This window comes from Ylistrum balloti, unplaced genomic scaffold (genome assembly GCF_031769215.1).
Source record: "Ylistrum balloti isolate Yb309-2 unplaced genomic scaffold, AGI_CSIRO_Ybal_v1 Utg370260, whole genome shotgun sequence".
Taxonomy (NCBI): Eukaryota; Metazoa; Mollusca; class Bivalvia; order Pectinida; family Pectinidae; genus Ylistrum; species Ylistrum balloti.
In genome coordinates this window covers 411,081-433,225 of record NW_026782205.1, presented here as the reverse complement: position 1 = coordinate 433,225, position 22,145 = coordinate 411,081, and the positions used below count along the sequence as shown (strand labels likewise).

At 35.7% G+C, this 22,145-nt stretch overlaps 1 protein-coding gene across 1 annotated transcript in view; it reads right to left on the bottom strand.

The window, feature by feature from the left end:
* Nucleotides 1-14,877: 14,877 nt before the first annotated feature.
* LOC132552603 (FYVE, RhoGEF and PH domain-containing protein 6-like) overlaps nucleotides 14,878-22,145 on the bottom strand; it is a 56,850-nt gene continuing 49,582 nt past the window's right edge. Inside the window, 6 exon segments of the mRNA XM_060216790.1 lie at nucleotides 14,878-14,914; nucleotides 18,437-18,534; nucleotides 18,759-18,818; nucleotides 20,150-20,272; nucleotides 21,287-21,408; nucleotides 22,038-22,137. Of these exon segments, the coding sequence (XP_060072773.1) occupies nucleotides 14,878-14,914; nucleotides 18,437-18,534; nucleotides 18,759-18,818; nucleotides 20,150-20,272; nucleotides 21,287-21,408; nucleotides 22,038-22,137 (540 nt within the window).

Sequence of the window (22,145 nt, the reverse complement as noted above, 5' to 3'; positions counted from 1 at the left end):
TAAACTGTAAGCATATGGAATTAGAAGCAGATTGTAAAGATAGTTTGAAAACTATGATAATTATACTAAAGATAGGAAAGGGGGAGGGATTTATGAAGAAGTCTACCCTACCTAGGAACCTTGGTAAATGGAGTACTGCAGACCTCAACCCTAGGACCATAATAATTCCTGCTGTATGTAACAGGGACAGAAGAGATAGACTATAGGGCAAAGTTGCTGAAGGATGACACATCCTGTAATTGATAATAATCAACAACAGTAGCTATTCGTCTTAAAAAAATATAAAAAAAGATCAAGTCAGGCAAAAACAACGGGAACTACTTTTCAAATTAAACAAAAGTAAATCTCTAGTTTATGTTAAGTATGAAAGCTGACACTTTATAAACAAACCTAGAATTTTATAATATTACCAGTGTCCAAGGCACTATGATATAGATGACTCGCTAAAAGAATTAGGCTAATAAATCTAGAATTTCCCTACTATATTAAGTCTGAAATACGATTAGGGTTTTGTCTTCAACACTGTAACATCGATTCCATATTCCTGGAACTAAAACTATCGACTCAAATACTTAAATACAGATGTAGAAACAAACAAGACATTTTGTTTATTTGTCTTTTTTAAATATTAGTCTGAAAATGTTCTTTCAGAAAACATCTAGTTCTGTCAATTTGTACATTACATAAGTATTTCTATAAACCATGTAGAGACGTAAACATCTTTTTGTATTTGTGACGAGGATATGATTGCACTGCGTTTTAATTTGGTTACTTGTCATAAAAGACTGTATTAATGATATATATATTGTGTTCACATACATTTCTTAGTTATCTCCCTTTGATATTGATCAATTATTGTTATTACCTGGTTATGCAGGTATGCCTTTGTTTGTATTACTAACTAACGTTTCATTGAACACTAAACGCGCGGCAGAGACTAGCGACGGTGTATTTTTAACATGACGGACGCATTTCCCGTCGTTAAAGTTACAATTAAGTGCATTTGAAATATTCACAGTTTTGAGGCAGATTTATGTATCAATAAACAGAATCAAACACATCGATCTTATTTTTTTATTAAACATAATCACACATATCATATACGTCTCATAAGAGTTCTTTAGATAATCCTTTTGGCGTAGATTAGTATCACAGATTTCCAATCAACAGGTTTTGTCTTTCGAGGTAATAAAGACACTGCACGGAAGTGATTACACAGTTTATATACTGAAAAACAAAATATGAGGACTGTTACCAGAATTAATCGAATCACTGCTGGCGTGTTTAATAATCATGCTGTACCGGCTGTGATGGAGGACCTTTCTGGTTGTGAATCTTTATCATTGATGACCGAGTACAAAGCATGAAAGGTATGTTTGATTTAACAGTCAGAAACACAGCGAAACAAATTTTATTTAATAAACAGTAGATAGCCTAGGCGTATTGACGAATGGGAAAACAAAGTTAAAACCCTATATTATGTCAGTCTAACTCTGCCTACTCGAGTGTTTATCACTATTCATTGATGCATTGTGGGTCTTTGCATCCATTTAATAAGTCATTATTTTCATATCCATGCTACACATGATTAGAAGATCTGCTATACATTTATGAGATATTCGGACAGAATATGTCTCTAAATCCCAATAATGATACACACCAAGAAATGTTTACTTTTACCTATCACAGGTATCATATGTCAGGGATGCAAGCATGAATGTGAGGGTGCATTCGAAAGGTACAAATCTTTAATGATCAGAATTGAAAAGAATAAATAACATATAAGTTATTTGTTCACTTCTGGTATAAGATTTTACGTATCTAGTGCAAAAAAGTAGCATACGATGTTGCGTTCGTGATGGCATAACTGAAACATTATTCAGGTTAAAAAATAATGTAGAATGGAGCGTTCTTATCAGCCAATCAAAAGAAAGGAAACAACATTAGAAATTGATTCTGCTGTATGTTTCCTTTGACGAAATGAAACTGAATTCGTCAGTATTGGAATCTAATTCGGTCAAATACAAATTCGATGAAACTAGGGCAAAATATAGATTATAGAAAGATTTACACGGAGGCTCCTGAAAAAGTACATTGAGATAAGACCTGATGTTTCAGAAGGGCACGTGCTTTCTGCTTGTTGGCCAATCCAAGTAAGCAATGTCATGTGCCCAAAATGAAAACAAGGAAAAACTATGAAACTATCAGACACATTGACAGCTATTGGTAGCATATCACTTCATATCGGACAAGGAAATAAAAAAATAGAATAAAAACAGCGCCTTTTTTTAATCAGCCAATACATACAGCGTTCTATTGATTAATACTTTTCTTCGCTCAAGGTTGGTGCCGGATTACAAATAAAATACAGATTTAACGAAAACCTAGTACAATGTAAATACATAGCAAACATTTTGTTAAAACGCCACTCGAACCACTCCTTCGTTAGCCAAAAAACAGCGTTTTAATTTATCAAAACTCAAACAGATAGATCACCACTGGTAAAGTTAAATGGATTAGAATTTTGCTGCATTGTATATATCACGTGTAAAATGTAATAACACATTTTTGATCTGGTGGTCATTTACAACATCCTGACGATAATATTATCAACCCTCATGTTACATCTTTATATGTTGCTATAGCAATAGACAATGTTTAGTCATATTGAATACTATCCAGCGTGTGTAGATGATTATTAAGGACAGGTAACACCTAGACTGTGAAATATTTTGATTATCCTAGCCAGCTTATTGATTCCAATTGGTTAGTTGCAGGTACTGAAATTGATATCGGTCAAGTGGTCGTCCTCCTCATTTTTGTTCTATTTTTTGTTGGACTCTTGGGAAGTGTGATAACATTTCTGAAGAAATGTTTAAAACCTTTCTGTCAGGATTTGTGCTACTACCAAAATGATTCTGGAACACAGAGAGAACGGGCTCTCGCCGACGTTCAGTCCCGATCTCGGCGACAAGAACCTTACAGGTATCCCACTGAAACTACGTGTACTCCAACTACAGGCACAACACCAGTCTCTCATGGTAAGTATAAAGCTACATTGTTTAATTGGTGTCTAATTCTGGATCCTATAACTCAGATAAAACTATTTCTCAACGAGACAGTGTAAGGTCATTGAGATTTCCAATATGATATTCACAGACCCATTAATTTCAACTAATCTATTTCCGCTTCAGTGTAGTTTATTCTTTTTACTTTGAACATTAACACAATAATGGGAAATCTTTATGTTATTCACTGTTTTGTACGGCGACTTGGGTCTTATATAAACTGAAGATTACAGTCCGTGACTTACCCCGGTATATCTGTGTTTTAGATCAAGATCAGACACCTGTTCCAGAATCGTCGTGCCCTTCTGTGCCCCATACTGCGACTGAATGGGATCCTCCACCTTATGTGGGTCAGTGTTCTGAAGAGGCAATCCCAGACATTCCACCCCCTACTTATTATGAAGTAGTGACAGGGGAAATATAACATAAATGTTAAAAAAAATCTTTATTTTTCACACAACGAACATTTATTGATAATGAATCTCTAATTCAGAATGAATTATAGAGAAGTGACACACTGTGAAATATGTATTGTACCACTGTTGTCAAAGAGTGAAACATGTCAACGCTGAGAACAGTTAATTACAACGTGAACATTACTGATTATGTTTGGTTCTATATGTTCCTTTATAAATATTTTAATCTATATTAAATGTTGTTGAAGCTTATTTATAAGTTATACATAATTTTGTTATGTTGTTATGTTTTTAGCCCAGCATTATCACCCAGCGTCCGTCGCCCGTCTGTCTTAGTTGTACTTTTAGCCCAGCATTATCACCCACCGTCCGTCGCTCGTCTGTCTTTGTTGTCCTGTCTGTCCGTCATCGATTCTTGTTATTGCTATTTCATGAGAATGAATTTTTCAAATTAAAGTTTCCCTTGATCCCTAGTTATGCATTGTCTCGTTATCTGACTGATATAGAGAAACAACATGACCGGCAAGTGGTCATCTTGGATCGTGGTCCGTAGTTGTGCATTGTCTCATTTTCTGACTGATCTGAAAAACAACATGGTCAACCGTCTGTCATTGTGGATTTTGATATTAATAGTTTATCACTATTTCTGGAAAAGGGTTGAGAGAATCTTTCTCAAATATCATATGTAGGTTGCCATTGGTCCCTTGTTCTGCATTGTCCCATTTTCCGACAGATCCCATAAACAACCTGGCCGACAGGTGTCCATTTTGGATTTTGACAATGAAATCCTCGACGAATCTTTGTATATTTTATTGTATATTGTATATGTAGGTTTCCTGTGTTCCTTGTTGTGCATTATCCTATTTTTGGATTGATCCGAAAAAGATAATGTGGACGACAGGCAACCATCTTGGATTTCAACAGAAATAGTGTATCACTATATCCTTGTCCTTGATGGATCATTTCTCTGATTTCGTATCTTGTACCCTTGTGATTTTTGGACGGATCACAAAAATAAAATGGCTGATAGGCGGCCATCTTGGATTATGACTTATGAAAGTTTGTTATCACTACTTCAGAAATACTGTATGAATCTTACTCTGATTCCATATGTGGGTGTTCCCTTTGTCCCTAGTTTTGTCTTTGAACTTGGAACTGTCAGAAAAACAAAACATTGACAGACGAACGTCCTTTATTTGAAAGTTGAACATCATATTGTTTTTTCCTGATTTAATGAGCTATAAAATTAGCATAGCTACCAGAAAATAAAAATGTACCAAAACGACGTCAAACTTTTATTTGACCATCTTCTAGTACTTTACTGTTTTTTTTTCTCAAGACTTTGAATTTTAATAGAGAAAAAAATTCAAGTATACTTTTCATGATTATAAAAGAGGAGGTCTTAATCTTTTATAAACATAAAGCACGTGGCTCAATATTGGATATGGTACAGGAGACACGTGAGAAATGTGTGATGCTACATGTGTATGTGTGGGTACAGTTATGATGAGGGGTAAGGAATACAATAACTCATCAGTGCCTTTAAGAAAATTTAAAAGTACGAAATATCTTACGAAATGAAAAACAGCATGACAAAACTGAACCAAAAGGAATTTGTTGTACCATTGTTGATGTTTATCAAATTGTAATATACATTGTTGTACCATTGTTGATGTTTATCAAATTATAAAATACATTGTTGTACCATTGTTGATGTTTATTACACTGTAACATACACTGTTGTGCCATTGTTGATGTTTATCAAATTGTAATATACATTGTTGTACCATTGTTGATGTTTATTACACTGTAACATACATTGGTGTACCATTGTTGATGTTTATTACACTGTAACATACATTGTTGTACCATTGTTGATGTTTATCAAATTGTAATATACATTGTTGTACCATTGTTGATGTTTATTACACTGTAACATACACTGTTGTACCATTGTTGATGTTTATAACACTGTAACATACATTGTTGTACCATTGTTGATGTTTATTACACTGTAACATACATTGTTGTACCATTGTTGATGTTTATCAAATTGTAAAATACACTGTTGTACCATTGTTGATGTTTATCAAATTGTAAAATACATTGTTGTACTATTGTTGATGTTTATCAAATTGTAATATACATTGTTGTACCATTGTTGATGTTTATTACATTGTAATATACACTGTTGTACCATTGTTGATATTTATAACACTGTAATATACATTGTTGTACCATTGTTGATGTTTATTACATTGTAATATACACTGTTGTACCATTGTTGATGTTTATAACACTGTAATATACATTGTTGTACCATTGTTGATGTTTATTACATTGTAATATACATTGTTGTACAATTGTTGATGTTTATTATACTGTAATATACTGTAACAACCTGTCTATAGAGGCCATCACTAAACAACAACTACCTGTCTATAAAGGTCATCTCTATACAACAACTACCTATCTATAGAGGTCATCTCTATACAACACCTATCTGTCTATAAAGGTCATCTCTATACTACTACCTATCTATAGAGGTCATCTCTATACAACTACCTATCTATAGAGGTCATCTCTATACTACTACCTTTCTATAGAGGTCATCTATATACAACAACTACCTATATATAGATGTCATCTCTATACAACAACTACCTATCTATAGAGGTCATATCTATACAACAACTACCTTTCTATAAAGGTCATCTATATACAACTACCTTTCTATAGATGTCATCTCTATACAACAACTACCTATCTATAGAGGTCATCTCTATACAACAACTATCTATCTATAGAGGTCATCTCTATACAACAATTACCTATCTATAGAGGTCATCTCTATACAACAACTACCTATCTATAGAGATCATCTTATGGTCTTTATGTACAGATTAAGCTGCTATTCAGCCTGTCTTTAAAGTTAACTGAAGTTTCTTTGTAAACAAAACAACAATGATGTACATTTGATAACTTTTATTGGGATCATGATAAATTCTTAGCACATATTCCACTACATGTAATGATTTACTCCAATAGACATGCAAATGTTTCTGTTTAGGGACAATATAAGGGTGTCTTAGCAGAAAAGTTCTAGTCTCAATCATCTCATTCAATCACTCCTCAACCAAATTATCATGTTGTCATATTGATGATAGATATATCCAATGAGTGCTGGTCTGTAATTGATTCTGATGTCTTGTATATCTTTTATTCTACGATGAAAACCGTAGAAATAATTGGATTAGACCATACAAGTAACTCTCACTTCGTATCATAAAGATTGCTGCATGTCTTTTCATCAAACATCTCTTCATCTTTCATTCAAATTAAAAATATGACTCATGATAGAGTACAGTTTGATAAATAGTAATTAGTCTTTATAAAATAATGAAACGGATTAATGTTATTAACATGCATGTTATGGTAATAATCTCTTAAGGAAATTAACATCTACAAGTAAGAAAGTATTAGATAAAATAAACAATAAAAAACCACTAAGCTATAGTAGACAATACAAAACCTATTGTACTCTAAGCTTGATCATAGAAGTAGAGTTCATGTACATATGTACACAAGACATATAAGTTGAGTAAAATCTCGGCTATAAAGAACAAAATCTAGAAAAAAAAGACTGTGTCAAAGTGACAGGAATGGCTAACAACCAAGGAAGCTTTTAAGTTTTATTTTCTTGTACTCTTTGTCTCAAGTAATAACAGTAAAGTTCTGCCTACAGCATCAACGATAAAAAGTCTGAAACAAAATAGAAGTTTGATATATATATATATATTTTTTTTTCCAGTCGAATTTGACTCTCCTTTATTGGTGACCTGGCTATAAAAAGTGAAAATAAAGTGACATGGCTAAAAAAAAGTTTTAAGTAACTGACCATAACAATTCACAACATGACCTGCATTTTATCATAATACAACAGTATACCAAAGAAGTCCTTGTTGTAAAGGCAACCTTTACATACATCTCCCCAACACCCGTGCAGTCATACATAGTGTAATGATTAATAAGAAATAGGACCCAAATCAAACAATATGTGAATTTCACCTCATCAGCCATCTGTGTAGGACAGTCAACAATTCAATAAGAAAAAGAACACCATTGTTGTGTTTGTCAGGTCAGTAACATTGATGTTCCAATTTCTAAAAAAAATAGAACAATATGTAAATTTAAACCAATCTGAAGCCCCTATCTGCCATCTGCGTTACTGATGTCTGACAATACCTGTATGTAACAGGAAGGAGAAAAACACACTGCCACCTCTTGGGTTCAAACAAATGACCCTTCAGTCTCTAGCTGGTCAATCTACCGCTCAGCCAAAGGAAAAATCTCACTCATCGAGGCTAGTACTGCACCCTATTCTCTCAACTTCTACATATACATTTTCTTGAAAATTAGACATCTAAATTTCAACCAATCAGAAGTCGCTATGAGGTGGCCATCTTGTCCAATTAGAAAAATAAATGCCACTGTTTCTGGCATAAAAGAACGTCTACACAATTTTTGAATAGAAATCAAACAATATTTTAATTACGGCAAAATTTTGACTAATCAAAAGTTGTAGTTGACTGGAGAGGACCATCAAAAAAATGTAAAAGTCGGTGCCTTTCATACATACACACTCAAGTAACGAGAAACAGCTGATGAGTGTACCATGACAAGTTAGACGATCTGACCACACGGGGACATTGTACAAGGTTTACTTGTCAAAATATATACATATCTAAATTGTAGTTCAGTTGAATATTATGACATTATTAATGATGAATTGAGTTTGATCCAATTCAATATTTTCAAAAATCACTTAAAATTGGATATTGACATTTCTGTATGTGTTACAAGGTACTTCTTTGTAGTCCATTATATTGCGTATATTATGCAAATATACTGGTACCCTTAGTTCTGATAAAAACAAAAGTCTTTAGGACTGATTGACATTGAAATCGGAGTGGTCGGTGAGGTATCATGATGGTAAAGATCACTTTTCGCTTAAACATAGCAAAAAGGTAATAATTCGGTTTTCTTCTAAATATAAACTTTATTCATTTTACAATTGTAAAACAAGCTTATATTAATCAATATTGTTGGCCCAGATAAGGTTCTACTGTGGAAGGGTACCAGAGTATCCTGAGAAAACCCACCTGGTTTGGCAGGTGACCCCTTACTACCTTTTCACACCTGCTCAGAAAATTGAACGCTGGATATCTAGGTTCTGGGGGAAGACACAGAGTTTTAATACTTATTACTCTGTTAGCATGTTATCATTAAATCAGTATTTATGAAATAATCCACATTTGTATGTTATTGACTATAGCGACTAAACAACAACAGACCTTAATACATCGTGACTAAATTAGACTAGCTGACTACTCAGGGACATTGTAAAAAGTTTTCTTAACATATTTGTTATCTAAAGTGCAATTCAAGTTTTCTGGTTCCAACCTTTTTCTCTTAACATTTTTTTTTCTGGTGAATATATAAATTATGTAGCAAAAATTATTTCCTGGTACACAGGTTTTCCAAAGTCTATTTTCATGAAATGTTTCACCCTGACCACTGCATGTATCACAGGATCTAAATAACATACAGCTATATATGTATATTTATTAACTATTTATATAATATACTGACTTTTATGTTGATCACCACGACGACTTATACAACAACTCATCCTATTACATTTTCATTCAATTAGATGATCTCATCATATGATGACATTGTGCAACATTTACAAGCTTAAATATAGGCTATTCGATTTTAAGTAGTCAGAGAATCCATTTATCTCCATCTTTAGTCAGTACTGCAATACTTCGTAACAATGGTGCAAGAACTAGCTAAGCATGAATTTAATATTGTTTGCAACTTTTTCTACCTCTTCATAGTTATACTAGAATCTGAGGTGGAGGAGAGTTGAAACCTTTCTACCTCTTTTAGTCACAAGATAATCTGTCTTTCTACCTCTTGTTAGTCACATGAGCATCTGACTTTCTACCTCTTGTTAGTCACAAGATAATCTGTCTTTCTACCTCTTGTTAGTCACATGAGAATCTGTCTTTCTACCTCTTGTTAGTCACAAGATAATCTGTCTTTCTACCTCTTGTTAGTCACATGAGAATCTGTCTTTCTACCTCTTGTTAGTCACAAGAGAATCTGTCTTTCTACCTCTTGTTAGTCACAAGAGAATCTGTCTTTCTACCTCTTGTTAGTCACAAGATAATCTGTCTTTCTACCTCTTGTTAGTCACATGAGCATCTGTCTTTCTACCTCTTGTTAGTCACAAGAGAATCTGTCTTTCTACCTCTTGTTAGTCACAAGGTCTTTCTACCTCTTGTCAGTCACATGAGCATCTGTCTTTCTACCTCTTGTTAGTCACATGAGCATCTGTCTTTCTACCTCTTGTTAGTCACAAGAGAATCTGTCTTTCTACCTCTTGTTAGTCACAAGAGAATCTGTCTTTCTACCTCTTGTTAGTCACAAGAGAATCTGTCTTTCTACCTCTTGTTAGTCACGAGAGAATCTGTCTTTCTACCTCTAGTTAGTCACAAGAGAATCTGTCTTTCTACCTCTTGTTAGTCACGAGATAATCTGTCCAAGGTGGTCAAGCATCAGAAAGTTGCTACCTGTTCTTGGCTTGTCACAGTCAGGTCACCTCTTGTTAGCAATGGTTATGTTAGTCACAAGAGAATCTGTCTTTCTACCTCTTGTTAGTCACAAGAGAATCTGTCTTTCTACCTCTTGTTAGCTTTTTATACCTTCTCTTCAATCTAAAGTAAGATTGGAACAACAAATCTAAGGCCTTCTGTTGAGATAATTCCTGAATGTGGTAGAAAACAGAAATTTGATACATAGTATAAAAGATCTAGTACCTAACCAATAATGAGTTATTGACATATCACTATTATTCATGAGGAGACACATTTTATAATTAACTAACCATGTACTGACCACTATGACCACAGTCATTAGGTCAATCTATCCTCATCAGGTTTGGCACATTCTTGGTGTATGACTATGTTAAATACAGTAATTATGATATATTTACATAATAAATACAAGTTCAATATAAACAGATTATATATTTGGCATTTTAACAAGGAGAACAACCAATTCTCATATTTTGCATATAATTCTCAAAAATTTTAAAATAACAAAAATTTCTTCATTTCATTTGAAGTATTGTATATTCACAAAAGGGATCTTTTCCTGGGCTTACCAGGGTGTATTCAGGTATCAACCTTATGTTGCTAGATACAAATCACAATCAATTACATTCTTCATCAAAAAAAAATATGACACAACATTATCACCAGTTAGATATAACAGGAGTACCATAGCCAAAAAAAATATAGTTTCTTTATTAATGAAAAGAAATGTAAATAAAATGGTAACTGTCCTATCAACACACCATTGAGGAAGCAAATTCAGGCCATGATATCTATTGTAAACTGCAGAAGAGGATACAAGACAAAGAAACAAAAATAAGACTACCAAGAGGATATTTCAGACTGAAAATATACATGGGGCAATTTTTCTTCCAAAGTAACTGAATCAGGAAAACACAACTTCATGTCTGGTGATTTGGTGTAAGTTTGAAAGAAATCAGTTGGAAACTGTGAGAGGAGAAATTGAAATAAAACATCACAATGCTCAGAAAACCTGATAACTAGAGGGTATAGGCATCTGTAGGACCCTAACTATATCTAACCAATGATGAATATTGGTGTCACAGTAACCATGGTACCTATATCTCATTAGTGATAAGGGTATGTGGAACTGTAACCATGGTAACAACATCTAACCAATGATAAGTGTAGGTGTCAGGTAACCATGGTTACAACATCTAACCTCTGATAAGTGTAGGTGTCAGTGTAACCATGGTTACAACATCTAACCAGTGATTAGTGTAGGTGTCAGTGTAACCAAGGTAACAACATCTAACCAGTGATAAGTGTTAGTGACAGTGTAACCATGGTTGCAACATTTAACCAGTGATAAACGTTAGTGACAGTGTAACCATGGTTACAACATCTAATCAGTGATAAATGTAGGTGTCAGTGTAACCAAGGTAACAACATCTAATCAGTGATTAGTGTTAGTGACAGTGTAACCATGGTTACAACATCTAATCAGTGACAAGTGTAGGTGTCTGGTAACTATGGCAGCAACATCTTATCAGTGATAAATGTAGGTGTCAGCGTAGCCATGGTAACAACATCTAACCAGTGATAAATGTAGGTGTCATCGTAACCATGGTAACAACATTTAATCAGTGATGAGTGTAAGTATCAGAGTAAGTATACCATCTAACTGATTACAAAACAATTTACACAAAGCTTTAAATCATATACATATAATTAACATAAATATAACATTTAAATAACATTTGTATATTAATCGTATAGAATCTATGTAATCTAAAGCACAATAAGGAGTCATACCGGTGAATATCAAAACTAGCTATAGATAATAGATACTTCTATATTGTTTAGTTTGTTGACAGTTTTCGTATTGTTTAGCTTGTTGACAGTTTTCGTATTGTTTACTTTGTTGACAGTTTTCGTATTGTTTAGCTTGTTGACTGTTTTTGTATTGTTTGTTGACAGTTTTCGTATTGTTTAGCTTGTTGACAGTTTTCGTATTGTTTACTGTGTTGACAGTTTTCGTATTGTTTAGCTTGTTGACAGTTTTCGTATTGTTTACTTTGTTGACAGTTTTCGTATTGTTTACTTTGTTGACAGTTTTCGTATTGTTTAGCTTGTTGACAATTTTCGTATTGTTTAGTTTGTTGACAGTTTTCGTATTGTTTAGTTTGTTGACAGTTTTCGTATTGTTTCCTGTGTTGACAGTTTTCGTATTGTTTAGCTTGTTAGCTGTTTTCGTATTGTTTACTTTGTTGACAGTTTTCGTATTGTTTAGCTTGTTGACTGTTTTTGTATTGTTTAGTTTGTTGACTGTTTTCGTATTGTTTAGCTTGTTGACAGTTTTCGTATTGTTTAGCTTGTTGACAGTTTCTGTATTGTTTACTGTGTTGACAGTTTGTTGATACTGAAAATAACTTAAAATTGTGGTTTAGGTTTAGATGTAGTTTTTAATTATATATATTACAGAATAGATTTTATATAACATGCGTAAACAAAAGAATTTACAAATTGATTTAAAGTATGTAGAATTAACTTAAATCAAATTCACTGATGAAAAGCACTTTACAATAAACTGTGTGAATCAGCGAGTGAAATAATGATCATATATGTAACATTAACAACCCAGCATCATTTTGTTTAACAAAAAATAAAGCCTTAAGCATACCATTAAATCTACTAACACACCACTAAAATAATCAACAAAAATATACAGTTATAACCACTGAATCTATTGCACATATTGTTTAGGTAAACTATATAGAATAAATATTCTATATCATATATTACATATTTCTGTAATAACTAAGTTTATTTACTTATTACATAACAGAAGTTTTGAGGCTGATATTTTCAAATTCAAATTCATCAGTTTCATATAAAATAGAAGTTCAGATAACACAACCAGTAGAAGATTTGAGTGCGTTGTTTCCATGACTACAGAGTCAAAGTCATTAGACAAATGACCAGTATTGAGCGTACTAACACTGATGTACATAGTGCAAGAGATGGTTAGGAATTTACCAACTTTTTCACTTATATTAAAATCATAAGTACACCAAGATAGAAATAGTGTGACAAGACGGTGAAAAGATTATAAAAGAACACATGATGTTAACAATGTGCTGTAGCTGGCTACATATAAGTGCACTACCTAAGTCAGTGCTAAGACACTTAACACTGGTCATTTGTATGATTGAGGTGACTAGACACACTAAAATCTTCTGCTGGTTGACCAGGTGACTGACACACTTAAATCTTCTACTGGTTGACCAGGTGACTGGCACACTTAAATCTTCTACTAGTTGACCAGGTGACTGACACACTTAAATCTTCTACTAGTTGACCAGGTGACTGACACACTTAAATCTTCTACTGGTTGACAAGGTGACTGGCACACTTAAATCTTCTACTAGTTGACCAGGTGACTGACACACTTAAATCTTCTACTAGTTGACCAGGTGACTGACACACTTAAATCTTCTACTGGTTGACAAGGTGACTGGCACACTTAAATCTTCTACTGGTTGACTATTATAAGAATTTCCATTCTACTGACATTACCAACCTGACGAAAATGTTCTGAAATATCACCAGTACATATTGTATATCATATTTTATAAGTCATTCATGGAAAATAAGCCACAAAGGAAAGTACACAAAAAGTGATGACATCATAGTTTGCGTTTTTGTCATTTCATATCACAACCTTATCTTGAACCAATATAAAAACAATAGCTCCGCCCACTACCACTGTCCATCATCAGAGGCATCTGGTAGACTTCTTCTGTCGCTACAAACTCATAGGCAATCTTAACATACAAAATAATATTCATTTTGATTTTACAAGGCAGCTAGTGTGACTGTAGTTATCGAAGGGACAAATGGTTCAGTTTCTGTGTCAGCTTTAAGGCGATTGTCGTTTGGACACTATAGAATTGTGCAAAGCTTCCAGAAGTTATGATAATCTCAAAAATATTGCACCTTTCTTTCAAAATGTGTAGCCTTACTTTGCAAGAGATCTGAGGACACCACTGAATCTTCCAAGCATTCAAATGGTCCCAAGCACCATTTCAGAATCTCTTCACTATTCAAACCTTTAACATACTTATGTGACCCAAATAATTTTGCACAGGTTTACTCAGAGACCAAAGTTAAGCATTCCCCGTCTATTTTTCACCAGACATATCCCTGGCTATCAGCATTGCCTTGGTTACTCAGGTTTCCTGGGTTACTTGTGGTTCCTTTGGTTACTTGTAGTTTCTTTGGTTACTTTGACCTTCTATGGGTATCCGTTATTACCATGGTAACTGTGGGTCCCATGATTCCTTAAATCATCATAACTCCTTTGATCCTTAGGTTTTTCCTTGCTTACTTCAGCTTTCCTTTGTTACTTATTGTTGCCTTGGTTACAAACAGTTTTGATAGTAACCTGTTTCCATGGTCACTCATGGTTTTTAGCGACGATAACTTCCCTTGATTACAATGGTTTCCTCATGACTTCACAGCCTGCGTCCAGAATTCCACATCACACAATGGTCTATGGAAATAGTGTTCCACGAGTCAAGTACATATCTTATGTAAATCACAGTCAGGGCTTATACCGAATGGTCTACTGAGGACACTTATAAGGATCAATGAGTCTATAAATCACAGTCAGGGTCAAGGAACACAGATCAGGCCATTGCCTACTGAGATAAGTTTGCACAAGTTTGCCAGTTGATGACCACATGCTCAGGGTACAGATGCTTCTTTCATCACTTTAATCCACCTAAGGAAAAAAAATGATAAAAGTTTCTTGTAAGAACAGAAACAATATATAAAAAAAAGGTTTCATACTTCCATACTGGTACTTTATTGTGTTACGTTACTATATAATGTGCCCTTGCACACTACAACAGCAGTTCTGAACAATCCATGATCTCTACTTTCCTGAGAAATACAAACTGCCCTGGTAAGGATAAAACCAAACACTTTAGTACCTCAGACTGTAGAAATCTACTGCTCTGGCAGCAAAAATATCATGGCCACCTTGACTTTGTCAAAGAGATTCATTATTTCAATATCTGAAATAGTTTTCACCGGGAATGAGCAGAGAAATTTTTACTGGTTTTTCCACTTGATCATTGGTTTTAAACTAATTCTAATGCTTACACACATTAATTGTTCAATCAGAAGAGGATTTACGTTTGTCCTGATTACATCTATAGCCTGGTTAACAGGGATTCAATTTCTCACTACCCTGTCTATATAGTAGGATCTGAGTATAAACAGGCATAACAAGTATAGAAATATTTTCCTGTGATTTTGATTCAGTGTTGAGAAAATATTTCTCATGGATGTAATTATGTATCCTCTTTAATAACTATTGATAAGTCAAAATCAAATCCCTTAAAAATATATGAACAAGAGATCTCTGGACAGTGACACCCACTATTGGACAGCCTTTTCCTCTGGGATCTTGACACCCACTATTGGAAGATCTTTTCCTCTGGGACCTTGACACCCACTATTGGAAGATCTTTTTTTGGGACCTTGACACCCACTATTAGACAACCTTTTCCTCTGGGACCTTGACACCTACTATTGGAAAATCTTTTCCTCTGGGACCTTGACACCCACTATTGGAAGATCTTTTCCTTTGGGACCTTGGCACCCACTATTGGAAGATCTTTTCCTCTGGGATCTTGACACCCACTATTAGAAGATCTTTTCCTCTGGGACCTTGGCACCCACTATTGGAAGATCTTTTCCTCTGGGACCTTGACACCCACTATTGGACAACCTTTTCCTCTGGGATCTTGACACCCACTATTGGAAGATCTTTTCCTCAGGAACCTTGACACCCACTATTGGACAACCTTTTCCTCTGGGATCTTGACACCCACTATTGGAAGATCTTTTCCTCTGGGACCTTGACACCCACTATTAGAAGATCTTTTCCTCTGGGACCTTGGCACCCACTATTGGAAGATCTTTTTTTGGGACCTTGACACCCACTATTAGAAGACCTTTTCCTCTGGGACCTTGACACCCACTATTAGAAGATCTTTTCCTCTGGGACCTTGACACCCACTATTAGAAGACCTTTTCCTCTGGGACCTTGACACCCACTATTGGACAACCTTTTCCTCTGGGACCTTGACACCCACTATTGGACAAACTTTTCCTCTGGGACCTTGACACCCACTATTGGTCAAACTTTTCCTCTGGGACCTTGACACCCACTATTGGAAGATCTTTTCCTCTGGGACCTTGACACCCACTATTGGACAACTTTTTCCTCTGGGACCTTGACACCCACTATTGGACAACCTTTTCCTCTGGGACCTTGACACCCACTATTGGACAAACTTTTCCTCTGGGATCTTGACACCCACTATTGGAAGATCTTTTCCTCAGGAACCTTGACACCCACTATTGGACAACCTTTTCCTCTGGGATCTTGACACCCACTATTGGAAGATCTTTTCCTCTGGGACCTTGACACCCACTATTAGAAGATCTTTTCCTCTGGGACCTTGGCACCCACTATTGGAAGATCTTTTCCTCTGGGACCTTGACACCCACTATTGGACCTTTTCCTCTGGGACCTTGACACCCACTATTAGAAGATCTTTTCCTCTGGGACCTTGACACCCACTATTAGAAGACCTTTTCCTCTGGGACCTTGACACCCACTATTGGACAACCTTTTCCTCTGGGACCTTGACACCCACTATTGGACAAACTTTTCCTCTGGGACCTTGACACCCACTATTGGACAAACTTTTCCTCTGGGACCTTGACACCCACTATTGGAAGATCTTTTCCTCTGGGACCTTGACACCCACTATTGGACAACTTTTTCCTCTGGGACCTTGACACCCACTATTGGACAACCTTTTCCTCTGGGACCTTGACACCCACTATTGGACAAACTTTTCCTCTGGGACCTTGACACCCACTATTAGAAGATCTTTTCCTCTGGGACCTTGACACCCACTATTAGAAGACCTTTTCCTCTGGGACCTTGACACCCACTATTGGACAACCTTTTCCTCTGGGACCTTGACACCCACTATTGGACAAACTTTTCCTCTGGGACCTTGACTTTTTCCTCTGGGACCTTGACACCCACTATTGACACCCACTATTGGAAGGAAGGATCTTTTCCTCACCCACTATTAGACCTTGACACCCACTATTGGACAACCTTTTCCTCTGGGACCTTGACACCCACTATTGGACAACCTTTTCCTCTGACCTCTTTTCCTCTGGGACCTTGACACCCACTATTGGACAAACTTTTCCTCTGGGACCTTGACACCCACTATTGGAAGATCTTTTCCTCTGGGACCTTGACACCCACTATTGGACAACTTTTTCCTCTGGGACCTTGACACCCACTATTGGACAACCTTTTCCTCTGGGACCTTGACACCCACTATTGGACAAACTTTTCCTCTGGGACCTTGACACCCACTATTAGAAGATCTTTTCCTCTGGGACCTTGACACCCACTATTAGAAGACCTTTTCCTCTGGGACCTTGACACCCACTATTGGACAACCTTTTCCTCTGGGACCTTGACACCCACTATTGGACAAACTTTTCCTCTGGGACCTTGACACCCACTATTGGACAAACTTTTCCTCTGGGACCTTGACACCCACTATTGGAAGATCTTTTCCTCTGGGACCTTGACACCCACTATTGGACAACTTTTTCCTCTGGGACCTTGACACCCACTATTGGACAACCTTTTCCTCTGGGACCTTGACACCCACTATTGGACAAACTTTTCCTCTGGGACCTTGACACCCACTATTGGACAACTTTTTCCTCTGGGACCTTGACACCCACTATTGGACAAACTTTTCCTCTGGGACCTTGACACCCACTATTGGACAAACTTTTCCTCTCTTCCCTCCTATTTGTTTTTAATTGTAGGATGTATTGATTTATTGTAACATCAAAGCCTTTAGAGAAACAATTAACAACCTACAAGTGTCAACATCTCATTTTTCAAATCAGTCACAAACATGCACAACAATAAAAGACTAAATGGAACCTATAAATGAAATTCTAAAACAGTAAAAAATCAAGACCATTAAACAAATGAAATTCAAGATGGCCACTCAGTTCCACAACTAAAGACTAAAGGTAATCTAAACATTAAATTTGAAAATAATCCACTGAGTGTATCTTAAGAAACAACAAAACTAATATTAGTTTCCTCCAGATGACAGACCAGTTAAAACTTTTTACACAACATTTAAAAAAAAAATTTCATAGCTGATATTCAAATCACCTTTCTGTGATGGAAGCGTTATCTCCTTGGAAGATTATGGGTTTCTGGTTCTGATGTTTTAACTGGAAAAGCACTGATTGGTGAATACCATCATATATCTACAAAGAAAAAATCCTTCAGTTCTTAACTTCATATCACCTTCTGTAAACAATAGTGGAGGAAAACAGTGAAATAAATACTGTATACTCAACTGATTTAGTTGTAGTTAATTTTGTAACTTTTTTATGTTCATAATTGATGTCAATTAATGTATCTTTTTTGATATCCTTATAGGAAATGAATTTAAGAGACAATACTTAAGATAACGAGATGTACAACTTACCTCATTAAACCCCGCGACCTCGTATCCAACAACTGGCTTTATTTCTACTGCAGCTGTGTCCTAAAAAAAGGAAAACTCAACTTAGCAATGAATGTGGGAGCACAAATTCAGGAGCCCGGCAGACAAGACACAAAAACCTGTTGTCCCTGCTGCATGATTCGTTAGAGGCAACTAAATTTTGATTTGATCATATTAAGGGAACATTCTTTATAACTTAAACTTTAATCATTGTTGACAGCAAACATTTTTGACAGTCAGAAAAGTTAGATGTCATTAAGTGTGTCCGTGTGACACGACATGTTAGCTACCAATCAGAAAGATGGAGCTCTTTTTTTCCCGTGTTATAGATTTTTGAAGAGGTATATTCATTCAGTCTATGACAGGTATCGATCAACCAAGGCTGACATACTTAAAATTGAGCATAAACTTACAAATTGTTGAAATTCACTGAATAACCATAATTATGGAAACAAACCAGATGACATGACAATGATACCAGAGGAACAAAATGTCATTAGAATTATAACATGACTTTAACAAATGATTAAAATTTCTTCCTCAAGGTGTTAGATTACAATGATGTGTACCTCTCCAGCTCTACAGGTGTCACATGTGTACCTCTCCAGCTCTACAGGTGTCACATGTTTACCTCTCCAGCTTTACAGGTGTCACATGTGTACCTCTCCAGCTCTACAGGTGTCACATGTTTACCTCTCTAGATCTACAGGTGTCACATGTGTACCTCTCCAGCTCTACAGGTGTCACATGTTTACCTCTCTAGATCTACAGGTGTCACATGTGTACCTCTCCAGCTCTACAGGTGTCACATGTTTACCTCTCTAGATCTACAGGTTTCACATGTTTACCTCTCCAGCTCTACAGGTGTCACATGTTTACTTCTCTAGCTCTACAGGTGTCAAATGTTTACCTCTCTAGCTCTACAGGTGTCACATGTGTACCTCTCTACCTCTACAGGTGTCAAATGTTTACCTCTCTACCTCTACAGGTGTCACACGTTACCTCTCCAGCTCTAAAGGTATCACATGTGTACCTCTCCAGCTCTACAGGTGTTACATGTTTACTTCTCTATCTCTACAGGTGTCAAATGTTTACCTCTCTACCTCTACAGGTGTCAAATGTTTACCTCTCTACCTCTACAGGTGTCACACGTTACCTCTCCAGCTCTAAAGGTATCACATGTGTACCTCTCCAGCTCTACAGGTGTTACATGTTTACTTCTCTATCTCTACAGGTGTCAAATGTTTACCTCTCTACCTCTCGAGGTGTCACATGTTTACCTATCTACCTCTACAGTTGTCACATGTTTACCTCTCTACCTCTACAGGTGTCACATGTTTATCTCTCTAGCTTTACAGGTGTCACATGTTTACCTCTCTAGCTCCGTAGGTGTACAAGACTTTGTCTTTGAGGAGGTGCCAGAACTTTTTCCACTTTCCCTTCTGTAGAACTCTGAGATAACCACACATCTGTGAATCCTGATCATTGGCGTGAACCTGCAGATATGAAATATATAAAGTCAAACCCGAATGAACTTTTGCAATGTACTTATTAACAATGAAATATTTGTCATTAATGTGTTACTTATATTGTATAAACTTAAGCTGACTAAATTGGCCCTCTGGCCCCAGGGGGCATAGACCCATCATTTATAAATAAAAAATGATTTGCCTTCGCCCAGGATAAGGAGGATTTTAAAGAATTTGATCTATTTTCCATCTTGGGGCTCCACCTGTCTGGCCTACTCTGGTTCTTGCCTTTCTACACAATGCCCATCTTTGCAAATAAAAGGGGCATAACTCTGCTACAAATAATTGCAATATTGTGTAATACGAATGTTACAAATATTTATAGCAAGTTTCATTAAAATCAGTCTATCAGAAAAGGTAAGAGAGCACTAATAAGGAGAATTTAACAGTAAATGGAGGGACAGATAGTGCAGTGTATATACCATACAACACAACCCGTCGTTGCCTGACAAAATCAATAGTGATATACACTATCTATATTTAAGTGTTTGTCTTGTCATAATTAAATCTGGTAGAGTTCCATATAATTTAGAAGTTTGATTCTGAAATTCAGTCATTTGTTATACGAGGTTAAGTGTTTAATGCAACAGCTCCAACATAATTATTTATTAATTTTTCACAAGAAAGACAACTCTGGTATAGCCCCATGAAATGGTAGGAAATTCTAGAGTTGTTGATCCTAGCCAATCTGGATTTATCATTAGACTTTTCATATGTTGTAATTAGTTTATAACAAATGGTTTGGAGATCTGCCATGTGAAACTATATACCTGGCAGAATGAGGACAGAGAGAGCAATAAAATCTATCAATGACAGACAAGAAAAAGCAGAATACTGTATTCCTTGTTTTTGAGGAATAAAAGTTAAACTTCATCTCATCGGGTGGAAACTGATATTTTTCACCCCTCTCAATGAAATATCACTATTATTCATTATGAAACAAAGAATATAATCCTTTGAGTGAGCGAATTTAATACTAACCTCGAGGTATCTCTTTGGTCGAGATGGTTTGTTATTGCTTTTCCGAAACAATTTCCCTTTAATGAAACCAAAAGGCGACTTCTGGTGATATAGTATTTCTACATCTTCATCATCAACGTCATCTACAATATCAGATTTTTGGGCTGTGTCAATATCAGATTTGGCAGTACGACATTAAGTTTATGTACAGGAGCAAAGGTTTGAGCAAAAACAATTATCAAGTTTCAGCCAGCTAATACACATTCATATAATCTGTGTGTCATATCTCTCATGTGAAACACAGCTAACACTCACATTATCTGTGTGTCATATCTCTCATGTGAAACACAGCTAACACTCACATTATCTCAGTGTCATATCTCTCATGTGAAACACTGCTAACACTCACATTATCTCAGTGTCATATCTCTCATGTGAAACACTGCTAACACTCACATTATCTCAGTGTCATATCTCTCATGTGAAACACTGCTAACACATTATCTGTGTGTCATATCTCTCAAGAGAAACACTGCTAACACTCACATTATTATCAGTGTCATATCTCTCATACCAAACAGCTTATACATTATCTAGATGTCATCTTTTTCACCAACCCTGTCTGTTATTTGATCCATAGAATAAAGTTATCCACAATGAAATAGATAGAATTCTTTGTTAACTGTATGATTTAAAATATTTGTTGGATTTTAGCTGAGTACATGTAACATTTCTTGATTTGCTTGGATTAAGATAAGTCAGTAGAGTGTACCTGGATTCAGTTCATCGTAACATTCTTTACACACGCGTCCCAATTTGTCCTTAAGGTACTTCAATGGAACTTTGTTCATTGAACAGTAGGAACACAAAACCTGTAACA